General features: G+C 38.1%; 1 protein-coding gene across 1 annotated transcript in view; it reads left to right on the forward strand.

Moving 5' to 3' along the window:
• LOC111046575 (DNA replication licensing factor Mcm6-like) overlaps positions 1 to 22775 on the forward strand; it is a 36581-nt gene that overhangs the window by 1957 nt on the left and 11849 nt on the right. Inside the window, 9 exon segments of the mRNA XM_039436511.1 lie at positions 53 to 320; positions 9270 to 9390; positions 9393 to 9417; positions 12420 to 12675; positions 13769 to 13946; positions 16309 to 16433; positions 18731 to 18991; positions 20908 to 20927; positions 21407 to 21443. Coding sequence (XP_039292445.1) covers positions 53 to 320; positions 9270 to 9390; positions 9393 to 9417; positions 12420 to 12675; positions 13769 to 13946; positions 16309 to 16433; positions 18731 to 18991; positions 20908 to 20927; positions 21407 to 21443 — 1291 coding nt within the window.

A 22775-nucleotide genomic window follows, 5' to 3' on the forward strand; every position in this document is an offset into this window, starting at 1 on the left:
TAGCCCTGAATTCATAAATTTTAAGATAATAATTTCTTGTTTTCCTCGCCAGACTCTACCCCTACTTGTGCCTAGCTGTTAAGAACTTCTCGGCAGACCGCGGCTGGACACCTTCGAAGGCCAAGGAGTACTATGTGGCGTTTGTGGATGTGCCCACCCGCCACAAGGTGCGTGAACTGACTACGGCCAAAGTGGGCTCATTGGTGCGCATATCAGGACAAGTGGTGCGGACACACCCTGTGCACCCCGAGCTGGTGCTGGGTACCTTCACCTGTCTCGACTGTCAGACCGTCGTCAAGGGTGTGGAGCAGCAGTTCAAGGTATCTATTGCTAGCAATATTTGTTAGAATTTAGGCTCAGCTCAAACCTACGCGACTCAGGTCGAGAAAAGATTCGACTCTAGTCGAGAGCATGTGTTTTCAAATGGTGACGTCGCGGGGAGACTCGAATCGACAGGTCTGAGTGTCACCATTTGAAAACACATGCTCTCCACTAGAGTCGAGTCTCTTCTCGACCTGAGTCGCGTAGGTGTGAGTTGAGCCCAAGTCTACAGTTTCTTGAAACCTAAATCACAGAGTTTATATTCGTAGTGAGGTCGTGTGGTTAAGGACAGTATTTATGGCGTCTAGTGTAATAAAGCTTGTACCTCATGCCGCATCCACATGTTGGGCCAATGACGACCAGCGTCAGAGTGTGGATGGGTGGTTTGCCAGCGCTGGTTCTTCATTGGCCTTCATAAGAAATTGGACCTTTACAAGGCTGGGCCAACGTGTGGACTAGGCAACACCTTTCTTACTTCCGATGTCTTCCTCATGGTCCTGGGATTGGGGAATCGTCAATGGATTTGGTCTCCTCTGTCAACCTAGCGCCGTAGTGCAGGATGGTTTCTCACAGCTTGGCGTTGTTGTCATTTGAGATGGGTGTCTGGCTTGGAAGTGTTTCGGCCGCATTGCAGGACGACTGTTAACGGTTGCCGGAAGATCAACAGCTGGGTTTTTTTCGTTATTTTTCGTGATAGAGAAATTCTGATTGCAGATTCGTTCTCAGCGACCTCAAGTTTAGCCTGAAGGCTCAGAATGTCAACAATGTTTTTAAATAATTGAAAATCATCATGAAAAGTAATTAATATGGTAGTTGGTGGATTCACGGAGGATCGGCAGCCTTGATTGTGGGCTGATTAGTATGCGCTTTCCTCCCCTTCCCCCTCTCCCAAAGAGGCAAGATAACCTCTTTCCCTCGCCCCTCCTTCATCCTTCCCGTTTATCTTTCCACCCAGCACTTCAAGAATCGTTGTCGAGAAGTCAACATCTTTTTCGTTCTGTGTCTCCTGTTTCCGTGGCGTTCGAGTTGAACGTAATTACCTCGTTTCGTTTCGTGATATATGTGCAATATCATATAGGCCTACGCATAAAGACAGGATATCGTCAGCAGTAACTTCTACACACGAGATACAGTCCACTTCCTCGCCAGTTCCAAGGTTAGTGCAAATTAAAGACTTACTTTTGGGGTTGTCGACGTTTTCGTGAATTAAATCTTAACTGTACCCCAATCCATAGGTTTGGAGACAGGACGGGATTACCACATGGTCCGACCAGGCCTAGGATATGTTCTATTTCCAAGAGATTTATTTTTCAATTTAAATTTCAATTCGTTAATAGTAGAGTTACTTGTTGATACATGCACTGATATCCATGTTAAATCCAGTTACAAAGTTCCTTTCCAAATCTCCTTCTTTATCTAATCAGTTACTTAGTTACAATGGCAAGCCCACAAGCCTTGCTTACTATTCGTTTGAAGAAGAAAGAAACTTTGTTTAGCCGTGTTCAACAAGCCTATGACTTGTTGAAGGACATCAATGATCCTAAAATTCAATCTCAATTTTTGATAAGAAGTATATCTATTGAAAATACTGTGAAAGAATATTCTGCACTCTTAGATGAAATCAATGAATTATCTATTCAAGTTGAACCTACTAAAGAACCTGAATATCAATCACTTACCGTTATTGATAATTTATCCTGTGCAATAATAAATGCTCGTGATAAATTGAATCAAATGAAAAATGAGAAGCCGAGGGAGAAAAGTGAACCTTCACCTTCAACCTCTCATTCTCCCCGTTTGAACATGATATTACCTCCAACTGAAATAAAACCGTTTGATGGCTCTGATATTTCAGACTGGCCTAGATTCAAAAATATCTTTTCATCATTGATTGTGGATGATAAATATTATTCTCCTGTTCATAAATCTCATATTTTGCACAATTTGTTGAAAGGCGAAGCAGCCAGAGTAGTGAAATCTTTTCAGATAAGTAGTGATTTTGATTTGGCATGGAAAACTTCATGCAAGCGTTATGAGAGTGATAGGGTGTTAGCTAACTACTACGTAAATGAGATTTTGAAAACTAGTTCAATCCCATTTAAACCTTCGTTACAATCGCTTCAAGATTTTCTTGTTAAAGTAGGTGATAGTATTACCACTCTGAAATCGTTGAAAGTTCCTGATTTGGCTGATTATATCTTGTACTCATTAGCTATTCGTCAATTAGACAGAATATCACGTGAATCGTTTGAGCTCGAGGTAGCTGATAAGAGCTTTCCTTCTTGTCAACAGTTGATTGATTTCGTGAATAAGAGAGTTAGATCTTATCAATTATCTGCATCTGATGTGCCGTCTGTTAATGAACAAAAATCTATCGAAAAGCCGAAAAATAAGTCTTTTCAGAAAAAGGTTGTCTTATCTACTCAGGCTAATAACAGCGTTCGAAATAAAAGCAGCTCAGTTACTTGTGAATTGAATGATAGTGCTGAAACAAAATGCTCATTTTGCAACTCAACGAATCATTCGTTATTCAAATGTCCTGCTTTCTTGAAAAGAGATCCAAAAGCTAGGAATGAATTTATTAAATCATTGAGAGTCTGTTTCAATTGTTTCTCCAAATTTCACGCTGTAAACCAATGCAAGTCTAAATCGTTGTGTTATTGTGGTCGTATGCATAATAAATTACTTCATTATCCTCGTAGTAGTGATAATAGCCGTTCGAATTCTCCTGTTCGTTATCAGAAGTCTACTGATAACATCTCTAAAGTTGCTTTGAAATCGAAATCCGTTGATTCGATCACTCAAACTGATAGCACTATGAATGTTGTTGAGAATTCAAATTCTTCTAAGCATTGTGGTATCACTGATAATGTTATTGATAAGTCATCAATTGTTAGTTTAATTCCTAAAACGAGTGTTGTTCTAGGTACTGCTCAAGCAGTTATTAAAAATTCATCTGGTTCGTTTATTGGTGTTCGTTTAATGATTGATTCTGGTAGTACTGCTAATTTCATCACAAAAGATCTTGTTATGAAACTTGGTTTATCTGTTCATGATTGTCATCAAAATTTCTCTGGTTTGAATTCCTCGAGTGTAGGGAATTCTTCTGGTGTTGTGAAATGTTTGTTGAAACCTAAGGGCTCAAATCACCCTCGTCTAGAAGCTGAGGCTTACGTGATTGATAAAATAGTTGGTTCATTGCCCCCTATTTATCTCAGTTCGAAAGTGCAAAATGAGTTGAAAAAATTCAACCTTGCTGATCCTGTGTTCTATGAACAACGTTCCGTTGATCTTCTATTGGGATGTCAGTTATTCAACAAAATATTACGTCATCATAGTCAAGTCTCATCTAGTGAAGAGTGTTCGTTTTGCGTGATTCCTACCGTGTTTGGTGACATTATTTTGGGTGAATTTCCAAATCATTCCGGTCTTCTTAATCAGTCATTGACTGCATTAATGACGTGTCCCACCTCTGAGAACTCGTTGAATAATTTGGTTCATAAGTTTTGGGAAAGTGAAGAAATTCCTAATCATAAATTTCCTAGTCCCGATGATGAGTTTTGTGAGAAACATTTTGCTGAAACTCACACGCGTGATACTGAAGGAAGATATGTTGTTCGTCTCCCTTTCAAAGTTGACACTAATCAACTCAAGTTTCATGAATCTCATGATGTTGCTTTAAATCGTTTTCTGTCGTTGGAGCGTCGTATGCTGCGTGATGCTCGTTTGAAATCTGATTGCGTATCATTTATGGAAGAGTATCTTCTTTTGGATCATATGGAAGTTGCTAAAAAACCAGGTAAATATTTTATTCCTTATTTTTGTGTATTCAATCCGTCATCACCTACAACAAAGGTTCGTGTTGTATTTGATGGGTCTGCTAAAAAGAGTCACATTTCGTTGAATCAAGTTCTTCATTCAGGTCCAAAATTGTTAAATGACATATGTGATGTGTTAACTAGATTCAGACTTCACTCATTCGTATTCACGTGTGATGTTACGAAAATGTATCGTGCTATCCTCGTTGATGAAGAAGATCGTTCTTCCTTCACATATTGTTTCGTAAAGATCCTTCCGATGATATTGTCGTTTATGAGCTCAAAACAATCACATATGGTTTGAAACCGTCTGGTTTTCTTGCTCAACGTGCTCTCATTCAACTGGCGAAAGATGAAGGAGATAAATTTCCGTTGGCAGCAGCAGCTATTCGTGATGATATATATCACGACGATTTTCTCACAGGTGCTAATTCGTTGGAAGAAATCTGTGAAATAAAATCACAACTTTGTAATCTTCTAAACTGTGCTCATATCAAGTTGAATAAATGGAGCAGTAATTCTCCTGAGTTCTTGGATTTGATTCGTTCTGAAAACACTCAAGTACCACTTCATATCAGTGATGAGCCTAATTCAAATGTGAAAGTTCTTGGCGTAATGTGGAACCCAACTACTGATTGTTTTCATATTAAAGTCTCCGTTCCAGAGTTTCAAAAGAAAAACTCTAAGCGCACTGTTCTGTCCGTTATCGCGCGTCTGTATGACCCTCTCGGTTTTATAGCTCCAGTAATATTCAAAATGAAATGTTTTTTACAAGAGCTGTGGAAGTTGGACATCGATTGGGATACGCCGATTCCTGTTGACTACAACGAATGCTGGAACGAGCTGATGAGAGAGCTTCCTGCTCTAAGTTCAATTTCAATTCCTCGATGCGTTCATGGTGATGCTTTTTCTTGTCAAATACTTGGGTTTTCCGACGCATCGCAGAAAGGAATCTGTGCATTTACTTGAGAGTTGTGTCGTCAGAATCTACGGTGAAATGCTTCCTGTTGAAAGCTAAAACTAAAGTTGCGTCGTTGAAAACTCTGTCTATTCCTCGATTAGAGCTTCAAGCTGCGTTGTTGCTTTCGCGATTGTATGTTTCAGTCCTTCCTTCACTGGAAAAAATCAATCTTCAATCTACGTTTCTGTTCAGTGATTCAACTATTGTTTTATCTTGGTTGCATATACCTCCTTACAAGTTGCAAACGTTTGTTGCAAATCGTGTTGTGAGAATATTAGAGTTGACTAATATTTCTGATTGGAATCACATTGCTACTGATTTCAATATTGCCGACGTTGGATCAAGAGGCGTTTCTCCCCAAAACTTGTGCAATTCGCAAGATTGGTTCAATGCTCCAACGTGGTGTTCTAATTCGTTGTCATGTTGGCCGTTGTCATCTATGACTTACCCTGCTACTGAAATTCTGCCTGATGTGAAACAAAATAAAGGTGTTGTTTTGAATATCACTGAAGAGACTGCTGTTATTCAGATAACACGTTTCTCCTCATACATGAGATTGTTACGTTCCTGTGCTTATGTTTTACGTTTCGTGAATAACTGTAAAGCATCAATTAGTGGTGTCTGTCGTAAATCAGGCGCACTTAGTGTTCAAGAGTTGAAATGTGCACAAATTTATTGTGTTAAAATTGTTCAAAAGTGTCATTTCAATCGTGAACTCGACCTATTGAAAGAGGGTAAACCTTGTGATAAGAGTTTCCAAAAATTGTCTGTATTCTTGGATTGTGATGGTGTGATTCGTGTTGGTGGCAGATTGGTAAATAGTGCTTTAGGATATGAAGCCAAGCATCCTTGTTTGATACATAAAGATAGTCATTTTACTAAACTCCTCATTGAGTATTATCATATTTTTCATCTTCATGCTGGACCAAGAATAGTGCGTGCTCTTATTCAGCGTTATTTTTGGATTGTTGGAGCACACAGTGTTATCAGAAATGTGATTTTCAATTGTACTCGTTGCCGCTTATTCAATGCAACTCCTGTTGCTCCCGTCATGGGTGATCTTCCCAGCTCTCGTGTTGTTCCCAGTGCTCCCTTTCTGAAGGCTGCGGTCGATCTAGCTGGTCCTTTCACTGTCAAAGAGAGTATTCGGCCCAAAGCTCGTACGTACAAGGCATACTTTGCACTGTTTGTCTGTCTGGCAACAAAAGCTTGTCACATTGAGGTGCTTACAAGTCTTTCATCCGAAGAGTTTATTAACACTCTCCATCGTTTTGTTTCTAGGCGTGGATTGCCTAAAGAAATATTCTGTGATCAAGGGACGAACTTCAAAGGTGCTGCGCGACAATTGAAGGAAATTTTTGAATTTCTCAGATCATCAGAAAATCAATCCAACGTCTGTGATGCGATGTCATCTAAAAGCATCCAATTTCGTTTTAATATTCCACATGCTCCTTTCATGAATGGAATCTGTGAGTCTAATATTAAAAATGTGAAATTCCATTTGTTTCGTGAAGTGGGAAATTCGGTCCTAACTATTGTTGAGCTTTCCACTCTGTTGGTGAAAATTGAGGCGATACTCAATTCGAGACCGTTGTATGCGCTCTCTTCATCTCCTGATGACTACGAGGCGCTGACTCCCGGACATTTCCTTGTTCATCGCCCTCTGTTGGCGGTTCCTGAAATTGACGTGAGTGATGTCAACGAGCACAGACTGTCTCGTTGGGAAAAGGTTAATCGCTTCACTCAGAGATTGTGGAAGAGGTGGGAGAGTGAATACCTCCACACTCTTCAACAGAAGAATAAGTGGTTTGAGAGTGACACAAACCTTCAGGTAGGGCAGTTAGTATGGATTAAAGAGGACAATTCATCACCCTTATCATACCCGTTAGGTAGAGTCACCCAAATCATAAGTGATGCTAAGGGTGTTGTGCGCTCAGCTCACGTGAAAACTAACTCTGGTGAGTATGTTAGGCCAGTTAGGAAACTTGCCCCCATACTTCCCTATTAGTTTAACCCACACCCCTAGTTTTCCTTTCCTATTCCTTTTCCCTTCGTTTTTCCTTTCCTACCGTTCAGTGCATGTTGTTTTGTTTTTCTTTTACTTTTAAATTTTATTTTTTTTTGAGTTTATGTTCTTGGAAATGGGGCATTCCAAGGCGGGCGGAGATGGTGGATTCACGGAGGATCGGCAGCCTTGATTGTGGGCTGATTAGTTTGCGCTTTCCTCCCCTTCCCCTCTCCCAAAGAGGCAAGATAACCTCTCTCCCTCACCCCTCCTTCATCCTTCCCGTTTATCTTTCCACCCAGCACTTCAAGAAGCGTTGTCGAGAAGTCAACATCTTTTTCGTTCCGTGTCTCCTGTTTCCGTGGCGTTCGAGTTGAACGTAATTACCTCGTTTCGTTTCGTGATATATGTGCAATATCATATAGGCCTACGCATAAAGACAGGATATCGTCAGCAGTAACTTCTACACACGAGATACAGTCCACTTCCTCGCCAGTTCCAAGGTTAGTGCAAATTAAAGACTTACTTTTGGGGTTGTCGACGTTTTCGTGAATTAAATCTTAACTGTACCCCAATCCATAGGTTTGGAGACAGGACGGGATTACCAGTAGTACACCACGTTTCTGGAAACTTTTTACTGGTGACTGGAGCTATTATTGACACACAAAAATCAAAATAATCGTGAGAAAGAAAACTGCTGATGAACGCGAATTAGACCGTCACTCCATTGTTCTATGTCTCGGCTGCTTGGCTGAGCCTGGCTGGAGGGATCAAATAACCGACTGGTTTGATCTTTCGTCTGTCCGCTAGGCGGAACTACGCCGACCATTGCTGGGTGGAAGATGTTACTGCGGCCGCTCGCATTCCCACCAACGCTGCTATTATTTGCTGTCTCAGCGCCTAGTCCGAGTCAGACAAGCATCCAGCCTGCACTGCGGAGCTAGGTTTAGAGTCGTCAAGAAGGTGATCATAGAAGGATCTTAGATACGCTGTATCTTAGGTATTAGGATATTGGAATTGGCTCCATATGAAAGCCCATATGATTAGTTATACAGGTACTGTACAATCAATTATACATTTCTACACTTTTTTAATTTCAAGATAGTTATTCAATTTACTAAAAATAACCAAAAATAAATTTTAGTTGAGCTATTTTCGGTTATTTTTGGTAAATTCAATAACTTTTTCAAAAATCGATATTTTCAGAAAAATTTTGTTTTACTAGATCAACAATACCATGAAGAATCTATCCTCTAAATCTCATGGATTTATATTTTACCGAATTTGAAATGCTCTGTCCCAAAAATTCAAACTACAGGCGCTCAAATCTCAAAAGCCAATTGAATGAAAAAGACTAAGAAATTGTCAAACACCACAGATTTATTGATACTTAGAAAGACCGGTTTCGGTTATTACACCATTTCCTGAGAAAATTTTTAATTTTGATAGCTTGATGATATACAAATCGAAAAACTTTGAAAAATATCACGAGTAGAAAGTTTATTTTTAGCCTTTGCACAGCCTTAATCACTAAACAAACACAAACCAGTGACAGTGAAAGTGACCGGCACGGTGAAAATAATTTCCATGAGATCTCATTGGACTGTTCCCACTCAGCACAGCCGGGGTATGAATAGTTTAGTTAGAACTTATGGGAATGATATTCTCATACTGATATGTGGGGATCCAGCTACTACTTAGTGAGGTCCACGTTATAATGGCAGTACTTGATTAACATTGGTGTTGCTATCCTTGTCTACCATTCGACAAAGCAGATAGCGCTATCCTTTTATAGCACTGCAACGTTGGCATCGTTCTTTAATAATGTAGAAAAATAATTGATCTAATCTCAATTTTGAAAATTCATTTGTGAATCATTGAAAAATATATTTTCTTGGTGAATAAAATTAATTGATTATTTAACAAGGATTAACCGTTTATATGACATCGGTACCTGTATCAGCTATCCTCTATAGAAGGCAGTGGCGAAATTCGGCAACACTGTTATCCCATCTCTACCCACTGCCTTTTTAACGTGGACCTTACTACACCTTCAAATCGAGAGTTTTGTGTCCAATTTTGTTACGGTATTTGTTAGTTTTGTACGGTATTTGTCGGTTTTTTTTTCTATTATACTTATAAATTTCACTTGTTTCAATTGCAGTTCACTCAGCCGACTATATGCAGAAATCCAGTGTGCAGTAATAGACGCAGGTTTATGCTGGACATTGACAAGTCGACGTTCGTTGACTTCCAGAAAGTCAGAATCCAAGAGACTCAGGCCGAACTCCTCGTGGATGTATTCCTAGAAGGTCAGTGTCCTATTCTGTCTAGTATTATTTAATAATAATGCTTATTTAGATAAATCAAATATTTTTTTGCCATTAACAAATACATGTATCGAGAACGTCAACATAGGGCAAAGATAGAACATTACACATTTAAATCTGTGTACATGATAATATAAAATAATAAATTGGAAAAGTGGTACAGGTCTTCTTACACAAACCTAAAAAAATTACATCTGTATTTTCAAAGAACTCCTCAATACTATAGAAAGGATTTTCAACTAGCCCAAAAATTCATTTTTTTTTAAATACTTGTCATCAAATTACAGAATTCGAAGTTGAAATTGATGCTGTGATAAATATACTTTTCCCCACCACCTTCTCGTCCTCTTCCTGTATTTCTTCTTATTCTTTTCGTCCTGTGTTATTTTTCTTTTTTTCTCCTTCTCCTTTTTCTGTCTTCTTCTTCAGCCATGCATGCATTGAAGAAAATGCACGATATTCTCCCTAGAAACATTAAATTATTATTGGTTCAATCTCTCATCTTCCCACATTTAATGTATTGTAATTCTGTTCTTAACGATATGCAAGTCACTCTGAATGATAAACTACAGCGTTGCCAAAATTATTGTCTACGTTTCGTCTACTCTCTCCACGCCATGATCATATCACCCCAGCCCACATTGCTAGTTCAACATTGAAGCTTCCCAATCAAAGGCTTTTTCGAATAGTCAAGCTTGTTAGAGATATCTTGAAATACGGTAATCCGAACTATTTTAAAGATGATTTCAAATTTGTCTCTGAAGGTAGGAGGATAGATGCTTCACATACTAGAACCGGAGAAAGTACTTTAAGGATACCCAATCATCGAACTATTATTTTCACAAAATCCTTCTTAGTCAGTGCCTGTCGTACATGGAATGCACTTCCTGTTTCTATCAGGTCCATCGAGAGCCGAGCGAGCTTCATCCTGACTTTAAAAAAACATCTTTTGGAACAAATGACTGAAACTGTCCGGCCCTAGAACGATCACATGACAACCATCCCCCACCCATCCCACAAATACAAGGCTTTAAACCTGTTATAGAACGAATTTTATATATATATTATATAAACTCATGTTATTTCAATTATCCACTGCATACTGCTGTATATTACTGAAAGTTGATTACCCTGATCTACTTTCAGCCTACTTCATTTTATAATTCATTATATAATTATTTTACTTTATCAATTTTCTGTTTTTTTTCTCTTAAATATTCATATTGATTAAAACTTTTACAATATTTCCATTAATAAATAAATCCTTAGTTTAAATAATGAAATTAACGTTTTGGTAGAGAGTTAGTGGGGAGGATATTTTTAATATTCTTTCCGAAGAATGGACATTGATATGTCCAAAGCTCCGCCAATTTATGTAGATGCATAACAATATAATTATTATCTATAGTTATTATATTACAAATTGCTTTTTCATATCATATACAGTTCAATAATTATTTTCTTAGTCTATATCATGTAAATTCATCTATAATTTTGCTGTATTGTAAGCTATTGTATATAAGTGTATAAGACAGTATATATTGTAATCTACATAAATAAAGTACTCAATCAATCAATCAATCTTCTTCTCCTGCTCCTATCTTCTTCAGACTTCCTCCACTTGTTCTTTTCCTCCTGTCTTCTAATTCTACTACTCCTTATCTTCTTCTTCCACTCTTCTTGTCCTCCTGCCTTCTTCTCCTCCTTCTTCTGTCTTCTACTCCTCCTGTTGCCTTCTTCTTCCCTCTTCTTCTTCTTCACGTCCACTTGTTCTCTGCTCCTCTCCTATCACCCTCTTCTTTCACTTCTTCTCCAGTCTTCGACTTTTTCTCCTCTCTTATACTTACTTTCTTACTTTCCGAGTCCGGTCAACACTTCCAAAAAATAGCTGCCGCCACGGCATTGTCAGATGCTAAAGTTAGGTCTTCATTAGTGCAGGGTTGGTCCATGAGAGGGCAGCAGTATAGATGTTTTTGGTCTTGGATTTCTCCGCATCTGCAGTTTAGGTCCATATTTCCTTCCAGGTACCCCCACTTCATCATGTTTGATTTGCAGTTTGCTACTCCCACCCGCAGTCGGTTTAGTGATTTCCATACACTGTATGTAAGGTTTCCTCCAGTCGGTAATGTCTCAGATACCGTGACATGGGCCTTCTCTTTCCATAGTTCAAGACGGGCTGCTGTAGGAGTTGTCTGCAGTAGATGGGTCCTAGCCATGAAGCTCTTCCTTGACTTGAGGCGTTTTGCTTGTATCTGATGGTAGTGAAGAGGGTGACGAGGGTCAGTTTCCTGCTTAGATCTTTCCACATCACCAGCCACTTTTCTCCTTATAGCGGGAGGTGCTATTCCTGCTAGAGGGTACACTTTATCAATTGGAGTAGGTTTCAAGCATCCAGTAATGATTCTTGCAGTCTCATTCACCGCTGTGTCAACTTTTATTTGTATGAGCAGAAGCGGACCATACTGGAGCTGCGTATTCTGCAGCCGATAAACTAAGTGCAATTGCTGATGTTCGAAGTGTGTGGGGGTCCTCTCTTATTCTTCATATAATCTTCTTCTTCTTCCTTCAAATAAACATAAAAAAAACTATTATTGTCACCAATTGCATGGTCTGCCAACATCTCTTTTGTCTACTGTCTGATAATCATAGACTTTAAATGGTATTTTCTCAGCTGACATTCCTTGAACATGCTCCCTCCATTGATGCAGATTCTCAGTAACTCTTTCATTCATGCTGCAGATATTCAATTCTTTCCTAATATCTTCATTCCTGAAATGATCTCTCCTTCTTCATATTATTAAGGGCCATTTGCACAATGAAAGTTTAAACTAAATTTCATTTTAAACTGGATTAAATCCGTATCTAGTCCAGTTTGTTAGAATGTGTTTCATTTTGAGTTTAAGCCACTATAGCTGATTGAATCGAGTTTAAGATTTGACTGCAAACGGCCCCAAGAGTATAATTCGTTGGTTATCTATTTGCAGTGTGGAGATAATCCTCCGCGAAGAGATAGTGGAGTCTGTCCAGGCCGGAGATAGGTTCGACTTCACAGGCACAGTGATAGTGGTGCCGGACGTGAGTGCCCTGTCACTGCCGGGTGCCCGGGCCGAGAGCGGAGCCCACCATAAGACGGGTGACGGCAACAATGAAGGCATAAGGGGCCTCAAGGCACTCGGAGTCAGGGACCTGAAGTATAGGATGGCCTTCTTGGCGTGCAGTGTCACGCCTACAAATCCCAGGGTGAGTTGCAAATTAGATTTTAATTATTATTAAATGAAAATTCCATTATGTGAATCCAGTTTTGTGAATTCAATTATGTATGCGGATGACTTGGTGATAATTCAGAGAAATGAAGATTCCTTACAAAAATAAGTATTCGTGTTGACAGAGTTGCTGAAAATTACAATTTATTTATTTATTTATTTATTAGAACAGTCACAAACACGATATTTGGAAAGAGAAACAGGCAATTGCCCAAAACTTCTTCAATTCCTTGATTTTGGCACATAAATAGTCCAAAGTGAGGTTAAGTTTGAGAATAGCAGTTCATTGAACGGTCTTTCCCGTTCAGTTGGTACTCCTGAAAATGTAGACCGAGTCAGTGTCGTCGAGTCGATCGTCTAGGACTAGTAACAACTGCCGTTCTGACTCGGTCTATACTTTCCGGGGAACGGGGAAGACCAGGTGGTTTCTTTTTCATCACAGAACTAGTACTCCTAAACGCTGCAACCCATCGGAGTACAGTATTTCGATCGGGAATTGCACCTCGCCTCTAAAATATTGACGGAAAAGCATTGCACTGTGACTACAGATTCATTGTTTCTAAAAAAACTGCTTAACAGCGAACACACGATGTTGTACGTTCCAACGCTCATAGCAACTGAAATGGCAAAGTATGGGCATAGGGAAACAATAGCGTAAGTAGATATCCCATGCTATAGGGCGTTTATGTCGCAATGTTTACTGTTATCTCAAGCCGATTATTGTCGAATTTTACTGTTTTGACCGGGTAAGAGTGTATGAACAGCACAATATGAGAGATTACCAGCTTCACAGGAAAGAATTACGTGGACTATCAGCTTGAGATAACAGTAAAAGTTGCGACATAAACAACCTATACCATGGGATATCTACTTATGCTATTGTTTCTCTATGGTATGGGTCGTCTGCCAACATTCGTTCCAGGGCAATACCCTCTCCCGTTGACGAGTACTGGCTGTTCGAAAAACATGCGTTTCCTCTGCACAATCCTGTACAATTATTTGTGGTGTATTTAAATTTATTTTATGTGGTGTATTAATTTAATATTGCATTTTATTTGTTTGGATTGTAGTTCGGAGGCATGGGTGTGGAAATGTTGCTAACCAATGTGACGCCAGAGGTGATGCGTCATAACATGAGCGATGCCGAATGGTCAAAGATATTCGAGATGAACCGCGACAAAAATCTCTACAACAACCTTATCAACAGTCTTTTCCCTTCCATACATGGCAACGATCAGGTCAAGAAAGGTAACTAAACCTGTCTTTATCATAGAGATAGCATAAGAAGATATCCCTTGGTATAAGGCGTTCATGTTGAAAATTTTCAATTGTTATATCAAGCCGATTACTGTCAACTATTGTCAGTTCGACATCATTTGAGATCCGTCAACTGTGTTTTGGCCTGGTGAGAGTGAGAGCGCAGTATGAGAGACTACCAGCGTCACATAGCTTTACAAAAAAGAACTAGTGAGGTCCACGTTATAATGACAATATTTAATTAACATTGGTGTTGCTATCCTTGTCTATCATTCGACAAAGCAGATAACGCTATCCTTTTCGAGCTCTACAAGGTTGCCATAAAATTTCTCAATTATGAAAATTAAGAAATAATTGGAAAATTTATTTTCTTGAAGAATAAATTACAATTGATTATCTCAAGAATGAACAGTTGGTATCATCTATCCTCTTTTCCTCTTTAGAAGGCAGTGGAACGCTGTTCTCCTATAGTGAGGTCCACGTTATAATGGCAGTGAAGAAAGATAGGAGAAAAACGTTGCCAAGTCTCTCCATTTTGCCATTGAGTGTACACAGCTGTTACTCAATTCATCCCATTAAATTTGATCTAATAATAATTATCATTTCCTTGATAAAATAATCAATTTAATGTCAAATTAATCAAGAATATATTTTTTTCATGATTTGATTCAAAAATTTGGTTCCATAACTGAGATCAGATTTTATTGTTATACAAACCTGAAATGGCGACTAATTTAAAAAGCTGTGATACACCAATCTGAATTTCAAAACGACAGAAATTAAGTTATTGTGTAGGTATTCTATTCTAATTTCTTCTAAAAATAATAGAAATCCTATTAAAAATAAGTATTATTTCAGAATTATTTCAATGGAAATAATTCTGAAATAACCTTTCAATATTATTTATACAGGTACGAGTAGGTCCAACCCATACGTGTAGGCTAACTGAAGCATGGATGAAGTCTAGGATGGTTAGTTATCAACTTTTAAAATGTCATTTCATGTATTTTAATTTGTGATTCTCATACGGTAATGTCTAAAATTATTTAATTGTTTCAAAAATACATTTTAAGTCAATTATACGACTTGTGTACCAAGTATTTTGATAGAATGAAGAAAAAATGGCGGCTGAGATTGTTTGTCTACTTTTGTACAGTCACTGTCAAAAGTAGAAATAAAATATTGTGGAAACCAGACAATATTGCAAAGCTAGAGAGAGATAGCGCTATCTGTTTTGTTGTATGATAGAAAAGGACAGCAACAGTATTGTCAATGCTACACTGCCATTATAACGTTGACCTCACTATAAGAGATATTCTATATTTTGTATTCAGTAGCCAACGTGCAGAGGTTCAAAAGCTTAGCATATGAAGGCAGTGGCAAGGCAAAGAATCAGCGACACTGTTCCCCTATCTTTCTGCACTGCTATTATAACGTGGGCCTCACTTTAAGAGACATTCCATATATTTTATTGAGCAGCCAACGTGCAAAGGTTTAAAAACCAAATAGATGATTAGCCGAACTTAGTGAGGTCTATGTTTTAACTCGGATTTTCGTTTGTCTGTCTATATGTATGTAACGGCCAAACGCGTTGATAGAATTCGATGAGATTTGGCAGGAATATTCCTTTTTCAACTGCGCGTCGATGTATACACAAGGTTTTTTGAAATTTTGCATTTTAAGGATAATATGAAAAGAAAAGGAGTTCCTCCATACTCTGATATCACTATATATATCATCTAATCTGAAGATAGGATTTATTAGACTATAGAATTATTACAAATCATAGATTATTCATTGAATTCATTACACAGATGACTGGAGAAACAATGTCTATGGTTACAATATTTTGTTTTTCATTCATGGTATTATTATGCGTGCCCATCTGTATCAATATTCTCACATTTGGAAAAACAAATTTAATAGGTGATTAATAATTAAATGAATCAATTAATGCTGAAGAAATTATAATATTATAATATATTAAATATATATAATAAATATATTAAATATACTATAATATTATAATATATAGAAATTATAATATTATAATATTTATTTAATTATAATATTTTTGATTGAAAAAAAAATTAATTTTCAAATATTTAAGAAATATGTTTATCTGATGGGAAGATTATCACGGAACTGGATGAATTATCATATGGAATACAAATTCAAACGTGAACTGAGTTTGTTAACATTTCAAACAGGTGACATCAGATACTTGTGGATGAGTAAACTGCGTGAGGTCTACAGAACCACAAGTAATTGAATTGTTAGTTTGTCGTGTTTCAAGTTGATTTTGTGAATATTCAGTTGGTGATTGAGCAATTGTTTTGTTGTTAATTTACAGGAGTGACTCTGATGTTGTTCGGTGGTGTGCCGAAAGTGACAGGGGAAGGAACAACACTCCGCGGTGACATCAACTGTTGTATTGTTGGCGATCCCAGCTGTGCCAAGTCACAATTCCTCAAACAGGTATGTCACCAATCACATTACTATAGTGAGGTACACGTTATAATGGCAGTGGGGAAAGATAGGAGAACAACGTTGCCGATACTCTGTCTTGTCAATGCCTTCAAGATGCTTCAATGCTCTTCAAAAAAAGTATAGAATAAAAATATTGATTGATCAATTGGTTTTGGAGATATCGTGAAGAAAACAAAATGAAGAATGTACGAAAAACTCCTGGTTTTCAAGCTGTCAAAAGTTATGCCTTCAGAAATTTTGGTGGGAAACCATAGATTCCCCTTACTAGTACCCAAATGGACCGATTAAAACAATAAAATAAAATTGATAAAACCTTAATTTGTGTTTGGTCCGATGTATTGGGCTAATTTACTAAAATTCTTGGGAACTAGTGTTTATTGTTTTTTAAGGGACGGATTCAAGGATCCAAAAGTTAAATGAACCCCACACGTCAACCGAAGCTTATTGTGTTCCCAAGTAGTATGTTAGTTAGGCAAACCAATACCTGTGTTATTTACATGAACCAGGAGTTTTCCCCATGCTAACATCCCATTCATCACCCGGTTGCTTGTTGCAATCCAGTGTGATATGCTTGGCAGTCTCTTCAGACTGATTAGTCCTCGTGACCTATGTGAGTTCCACTCCTGGCCTACTTTGAAGGTCCTACCGCTGAGGAAGGGGTGGCCAAGTCGCCTCTAGGGCGCCCGGCCACCCTCTACTCAGCCTCTTGACCCACATTTGTGCCTGGAGTTTCACCCATCTCTGGTCTCTTGGGTTTTTCTTTATGGAACTATAGTATTACTGTACCAGATATTATAGAATGTACTGTTACATTCTATAGTGAGGCCCACGTTATAATGGCAGTGGCGAACGATTGAAGAACAGTGTTGCCGATCCTCTGTCTTGTCAATGCCTTCTATAGACGTAGACGGTAGCTGATACAGGTTTATTAATGTAATATTAACTGTTCATTCTCGTTTAAAATAATCAATTATATTTTTTAATAATTTCATCATGAATTTACATAATTAAGATGAAATATTTTGTTAATTAATTATTAATTCTACATTGTAAAAAGACGATCTGGCAACAAAGTAAAGCGAGAAAGAGAGCGCTATCCGCTTTGTTGAATGATAGACAAGGATAGCAATACCATTGCTAATCTCACACTGCCATTATAACGTGGACCACACTATAGCGGACGCTTAGTTGAAGCTACTGTTAAGGTGCGTACAGACTTTCGCTCTGCTCCGCAACCGAACGTCACTCCAGCAGAGCGATTGATGATCGACCGGGGAGTAACAGTGGTTCGACCGGGGAACGCGAGAAGATCTAACATCTTCCGTAACGTTCATGATGGGTGCGTGGGCGGCGCGACTGTGGTTCGATGGAGGAACGAGGGCGGTACGAGGGAGGAGCGTGCTCGGTGCGGGTTGGAAGAGCGTATATGTGTACGCAGCTTTAGGCTAAACTCACACTTACGCGACTCAGATCGAGAAGAGACTCAAGAGGATGTGTTTTCAAATGGTGACGTCGCGGAGACTAGAATCATAGAGAAACAATAGCGTAAGTAGATATCCCATGGTATAGAGAATTTATGTCGCAACTTTTACTGTTATGTCAAGCCGATCACTGTCGCTTTTTACTGTTTTGACCGGGTAGGAGTGTATGGACGGCACAATATGAGAGTCTACCAGCGTCATAAAGCTTCACAGAAAAGAGCTACGTGGACTATCAGCTTGAGATAACAGTAAAAGTTGCGACATAAACGTCCTATACCATGGGATATCTACTAATGCTATTGTTTCTCTATGCTAGAATCGACTGGTGTTAGTGTCACCATTTGGAAACACATGCTCTCGACTAGAGTTGAGTCTCTTCTCGATTGATTGATTGAGTACTTTATTTATGTAGATTACAATATATACTGTCTTATACACTTATATACAATAGCTTACAATACAGCAAAATTATAGATGAATTTACATGATATAGACTAACAAAATAATTATTGAACTGTATATGATATGAAAAAGCAATTTGTAATATAATAACTATAGATAATAATTATATTGTTATGCATCTACATAAATTGGCGGAGCTTTGGACATATCAATGTCCATTCTTCGGGAAGAATATTAAAAATATCCTCCTCACTAACTCTTTACCAAACTCGATCTGAGTCGCGTAAGTGTGAGTTGAGCCTTACTGTATGCAGGCTGCTTCAGGAAGATATTTACCATTCATTTTATGTTCTAAGTTTCTATTTTGTTGGTTGGTTTCATTGAAACCTTTTTGGTTGTCAGGTGGCAGACATGTGTCCGCGAGCCATCTACACTTCGGGCAAGGCATCATCGGCCGCTGGATTGACAGCGGCTGTGGTGAAGGACGAGGAATCTTTTGACTTTGTGATTGAAGCCGGTGCACTGATGTTGGCAGACAACGGCGTGTGTTGCATTGATGAATTCGACAAGATGGACCAGCGAGACCAGGTGGCCATTCACGAGGCTATGGAGCAGCAGACCATCTCCATTGCCAAGGTGAGTGAAGGTAGCAACATTGCCTGTGTTACTTTTTGTTGCTGCGATGAGTTCGTCCCCATTGCAAAGGTATGAGGCGCTAAAACAGGTAAGGTTGGGTGTAGTTATCGGATGGTCCCGGCTGAAGTATGACAGTCGTAAGGCCCATTGACGGCTTAAATGATATATTCAGGCGGTGGGACCTTCCCGCAAGGGACTCCCCACCAACAAAAGCCATACGCTAACACTATAGCCAAGGGCTATATGCTAACACTACGTTTAACGCTAAACCACGTTTACTTGAGGATATGGTTGCATTTATTATAATGTGTTTCATACGGGGGTTTAAACGAACAGCTGACATTTCTCCGTTTCAATCGAGTATCTGCCAAGTCCTCAACTTATGCCCGGTTGCAGAGTCGTCACATAAAGTTAAAATTAGGCATTCAACTTATTTCTGAAGCCATAACTCCACTTTTCGTTGTTGACTATAGCTCCCATAAAGTTGACTATAGCTCCCATAAAACTAAAAACGCCCAATAAGACACATGATTTCGTTGCACAGTCGTCAGAAAGAGCTTATTTATGTCTCCAATAGCTAAAAACGGTCAGTCAAGTTATGTGCCCGGAGTCGTGCTGTTAAATCCAATATCTACTCCCGCCAAATGCATTTTAGAGGTTGTGATAGCTTTTTTATAAAGATGTTTACGAAAAACTATCTGTATTTAAGAAAATCATTTTTTCCTCCATCTACTGTCTAAAGTACTTACTTTACTCTCTGAAACCTAATACTAAAGTGTCACTTTTTCGCTCTCGGTAGTAAAAAACAAAAAAACTCCCTAGGGAGTAAAAGTGACTCCATTTAAATAACATGGGGAGCATCTCTATTTTGAAACTTACATTGTAATAGGTTAGAAGGTCTAAGCTCAGATGAGATAGCATAATAGAGGTGTCTGTCATTGAGTCAACTGAATTCAATACCACAACCAGAAATTTGATCAACTCATGAAATATATGTTTGTATGATAATTATTATATTCTTAATATTAGTAGACGATAAAAATTTATACAATTTTTAAAATATTTTATTCTATTCAAAATACCAGCCAACAAATATTTTTGATCTGCAATTCAAATCTGAACCGCGTGATCTGGAGTCAGCCATTTTTGGTAGCTGCCCAGCTGATATAATTGTTACAACTTTTGCCGATAGACTAATCGGCAGTGCCAATCAGACGACCGGTTTTTAGGTTTCAGATTTAGGTTATGTTGTTAGGAATCATTGTCACCAATACGTAAGTTTTTAGAATGATTTTATTTGCAGTTTCTATAAAAAAATGTAGATGGAGGATAAATGTTGTGTACATCACGAGCGAAAAATACTTTTTCTCCCTCAGGAAAATTGCTGCCCTCGGCTTCGCCTCGGGCTTCAAACTTTTTCCCACAGGGAGAAAAAGTCGTACTTTTCACTCTAGATATACAAATAACTATTTCTCTCCCTATGTTACTTTAAGTTTTTTATAACCTCCAAATCGCTAAATATGGTGAGAAATCTCGCCAAAAGCCAAGAGTCGCCATATTGTTATCATTTTATGTGAGGTCTTTTAGGTCTGTTGACAGTGATGTCGATTGAAACTTTGCCCGATGCCAAGACATTGGTTTTTTAACTGTCCATTCTCGTTTGAAATAATCAATTATATTTTATTAAACAAGAAATTATATTTTTCAATAATTTCATAATGAATTTTCATAATTAAGATGTAATATTTTGTTAATTCTACATTATTGAAAGACAATCTGGCAATAGAGCAAGGCGAGAAAGAAATAGCGCTATACGCTTTGTTGAATGATGGACAAGGATAGTAATACCATTACTAATCAAACACTGTCATTATAAAGTGGACCTCACTTTAGTGATTTCCGGAGAAGTCACACCGGCTGATGGTTTTCATCATTCTGATGAGAGAAACTCTGTACTCGTGAGGTCCACGTTATAATGACAGTATTTGATTAAAATTGGGGTTGCTATCCTCGTCTATCATTCGACAAAGCAGATAGCGCTATCCCCTTCTAGCTATGCAACTTTGCCATATCGCTACCTAACAATGTAGATGTATAAATTTATTAACAAATGTCTAATCTCAAATTACGAAAATTTATTATGTGATATTACTGGTGAATGAATTTCCTTGACAAATAAAATATGATTGATTATCTCAAACAAGAATGGACAGTTGATATACATCGAATGTACCGGTATCAGCTAGTATAGAAGGCAGTGGCAAGGCAGAGAATCGATAAGGCTATGCAGACAACGGCGTGTGTTGCATTGATGAATTCGACAAGATGGACCAGCGAGACCAGGTGGCCATTCACGAGGCTATGGAGCAGCAGACCATCTCCATTGCCAAGGTGAGTGAAGGTAGCAACATTGCCTGTGTTACTTTTTGTTGCTGCGACGAGTTCGTCCCCATTGCAAAGGTATGAGGCGCTAAAACAGGTAAGGTTGGGTGTAGTGAGCTCCCTAAGGGCTATATGCTAACACTACTTGGGTGTAGTGAGTTCCCTAAGGTACTTAGTTTGTAGTTAGTACCCTAAGGTACTAAACTATGCTAACACTACGTTTAACGCTAAACCACGTTTACTTGTGGATATGGTTGCATTTATTATAATGTGTTTCATACGGGGGTTTAAACGAACAGCTGACATTTCTCCGTTTCAACCGAGTATCTGCTAAGTCCCCAACTTATGCCCGGTTGCAGAGTCGTCACATAAAGTTAAAATTAGGCATTCAACTTATTTCTGAAGCCATAACTCCACTTTTCGTTGTACAGATGTCAAAGTTGACTATAGCTCCCATAAAACTAAAAACGCCCAATTAGACACATGATTTCGTTGCACAGTCGTCAGAAAGAGCTTATTCATGTCTCCAATAGCTAAAAACGGTCAGTTAAGTTATGGGCCCAGAGTCGTGCTGTTAAATCCAATATCTACTCCCGCCAAATGCATTTTAGAGGTTGTGATAGCTTTTTTTGAAAGATGTTTACGAAAACTATCTGTATATTTATAAGTAAATTATTTTTTTCTCCCTATGTTATTTCAGTTATTTAAACCTCCAAATCGCTAAATATGGTGAGAAATCTCGCCAAAAGCCAAGAGTCGCCATATTGTTTATCAATTTTATGTGAGGTCTTTTAGGTCTGTTGACAGTGATGTCGATTGAAACTTTGCCCGATGCCAGGACATTGGTTTTTTAACTGTCCATTCTCGTTTGAAATATTCAATTATCAATTGATTATAATTAATAATCAATTTTATTGAGCAAGAAATTATATTTTTCAATAATTTCATAATGAATTTTCATAATTAAGATGTAATATTTTGTTAAGTAATTCTACATTGTTGAAAGACAATGTCTTTAGTTAAAGATAATGCTTTCTATAGACGGTAGCTGATACAGGTTTATTGATGTAATATTAAACTGTTCATTCTTGTTTGAAATGATCAATTATATTTTATCAGCAAGAAATTATATTTTTCAATGATTTCATAATTGAGATTAAATATTTAGTTAATATTATATTTCTACATTGTTAAAAGACGATCTGCTAACAGAGCAAGCGAGAAAGAGATAGCGCTATCTGCTTTGTTGAATGATGGACAAGGATAGAAATACCATTACTAATCAAACACTGTCATTATAAAGTGGTCCTCACTTTTGTGATTTCCGGAGAAGTCACACCGGCTGATGGTTTTCATCATTCTGATGAGAGAAACTCTGTACTCGTGAGGTCCACGTTATAATGACAGTATTTGATTAAAATTGGGGTTG

The sequence above is a fragment of the Nilaparvata lugens genome, chromosome 10, assembly GCF_014356525.2.
Source record: "Nilaparvata lugens isolate BPH chromosome 10, ASM1435652v1, whole genome shotgun sequence".
NCBI classification, from domain to species: Eukaryota; Metazoa; Arthropoda; class Insecta; order Hemiptera; family Delphacidae; genus Nilaparvata; species Nilaparvata lugens.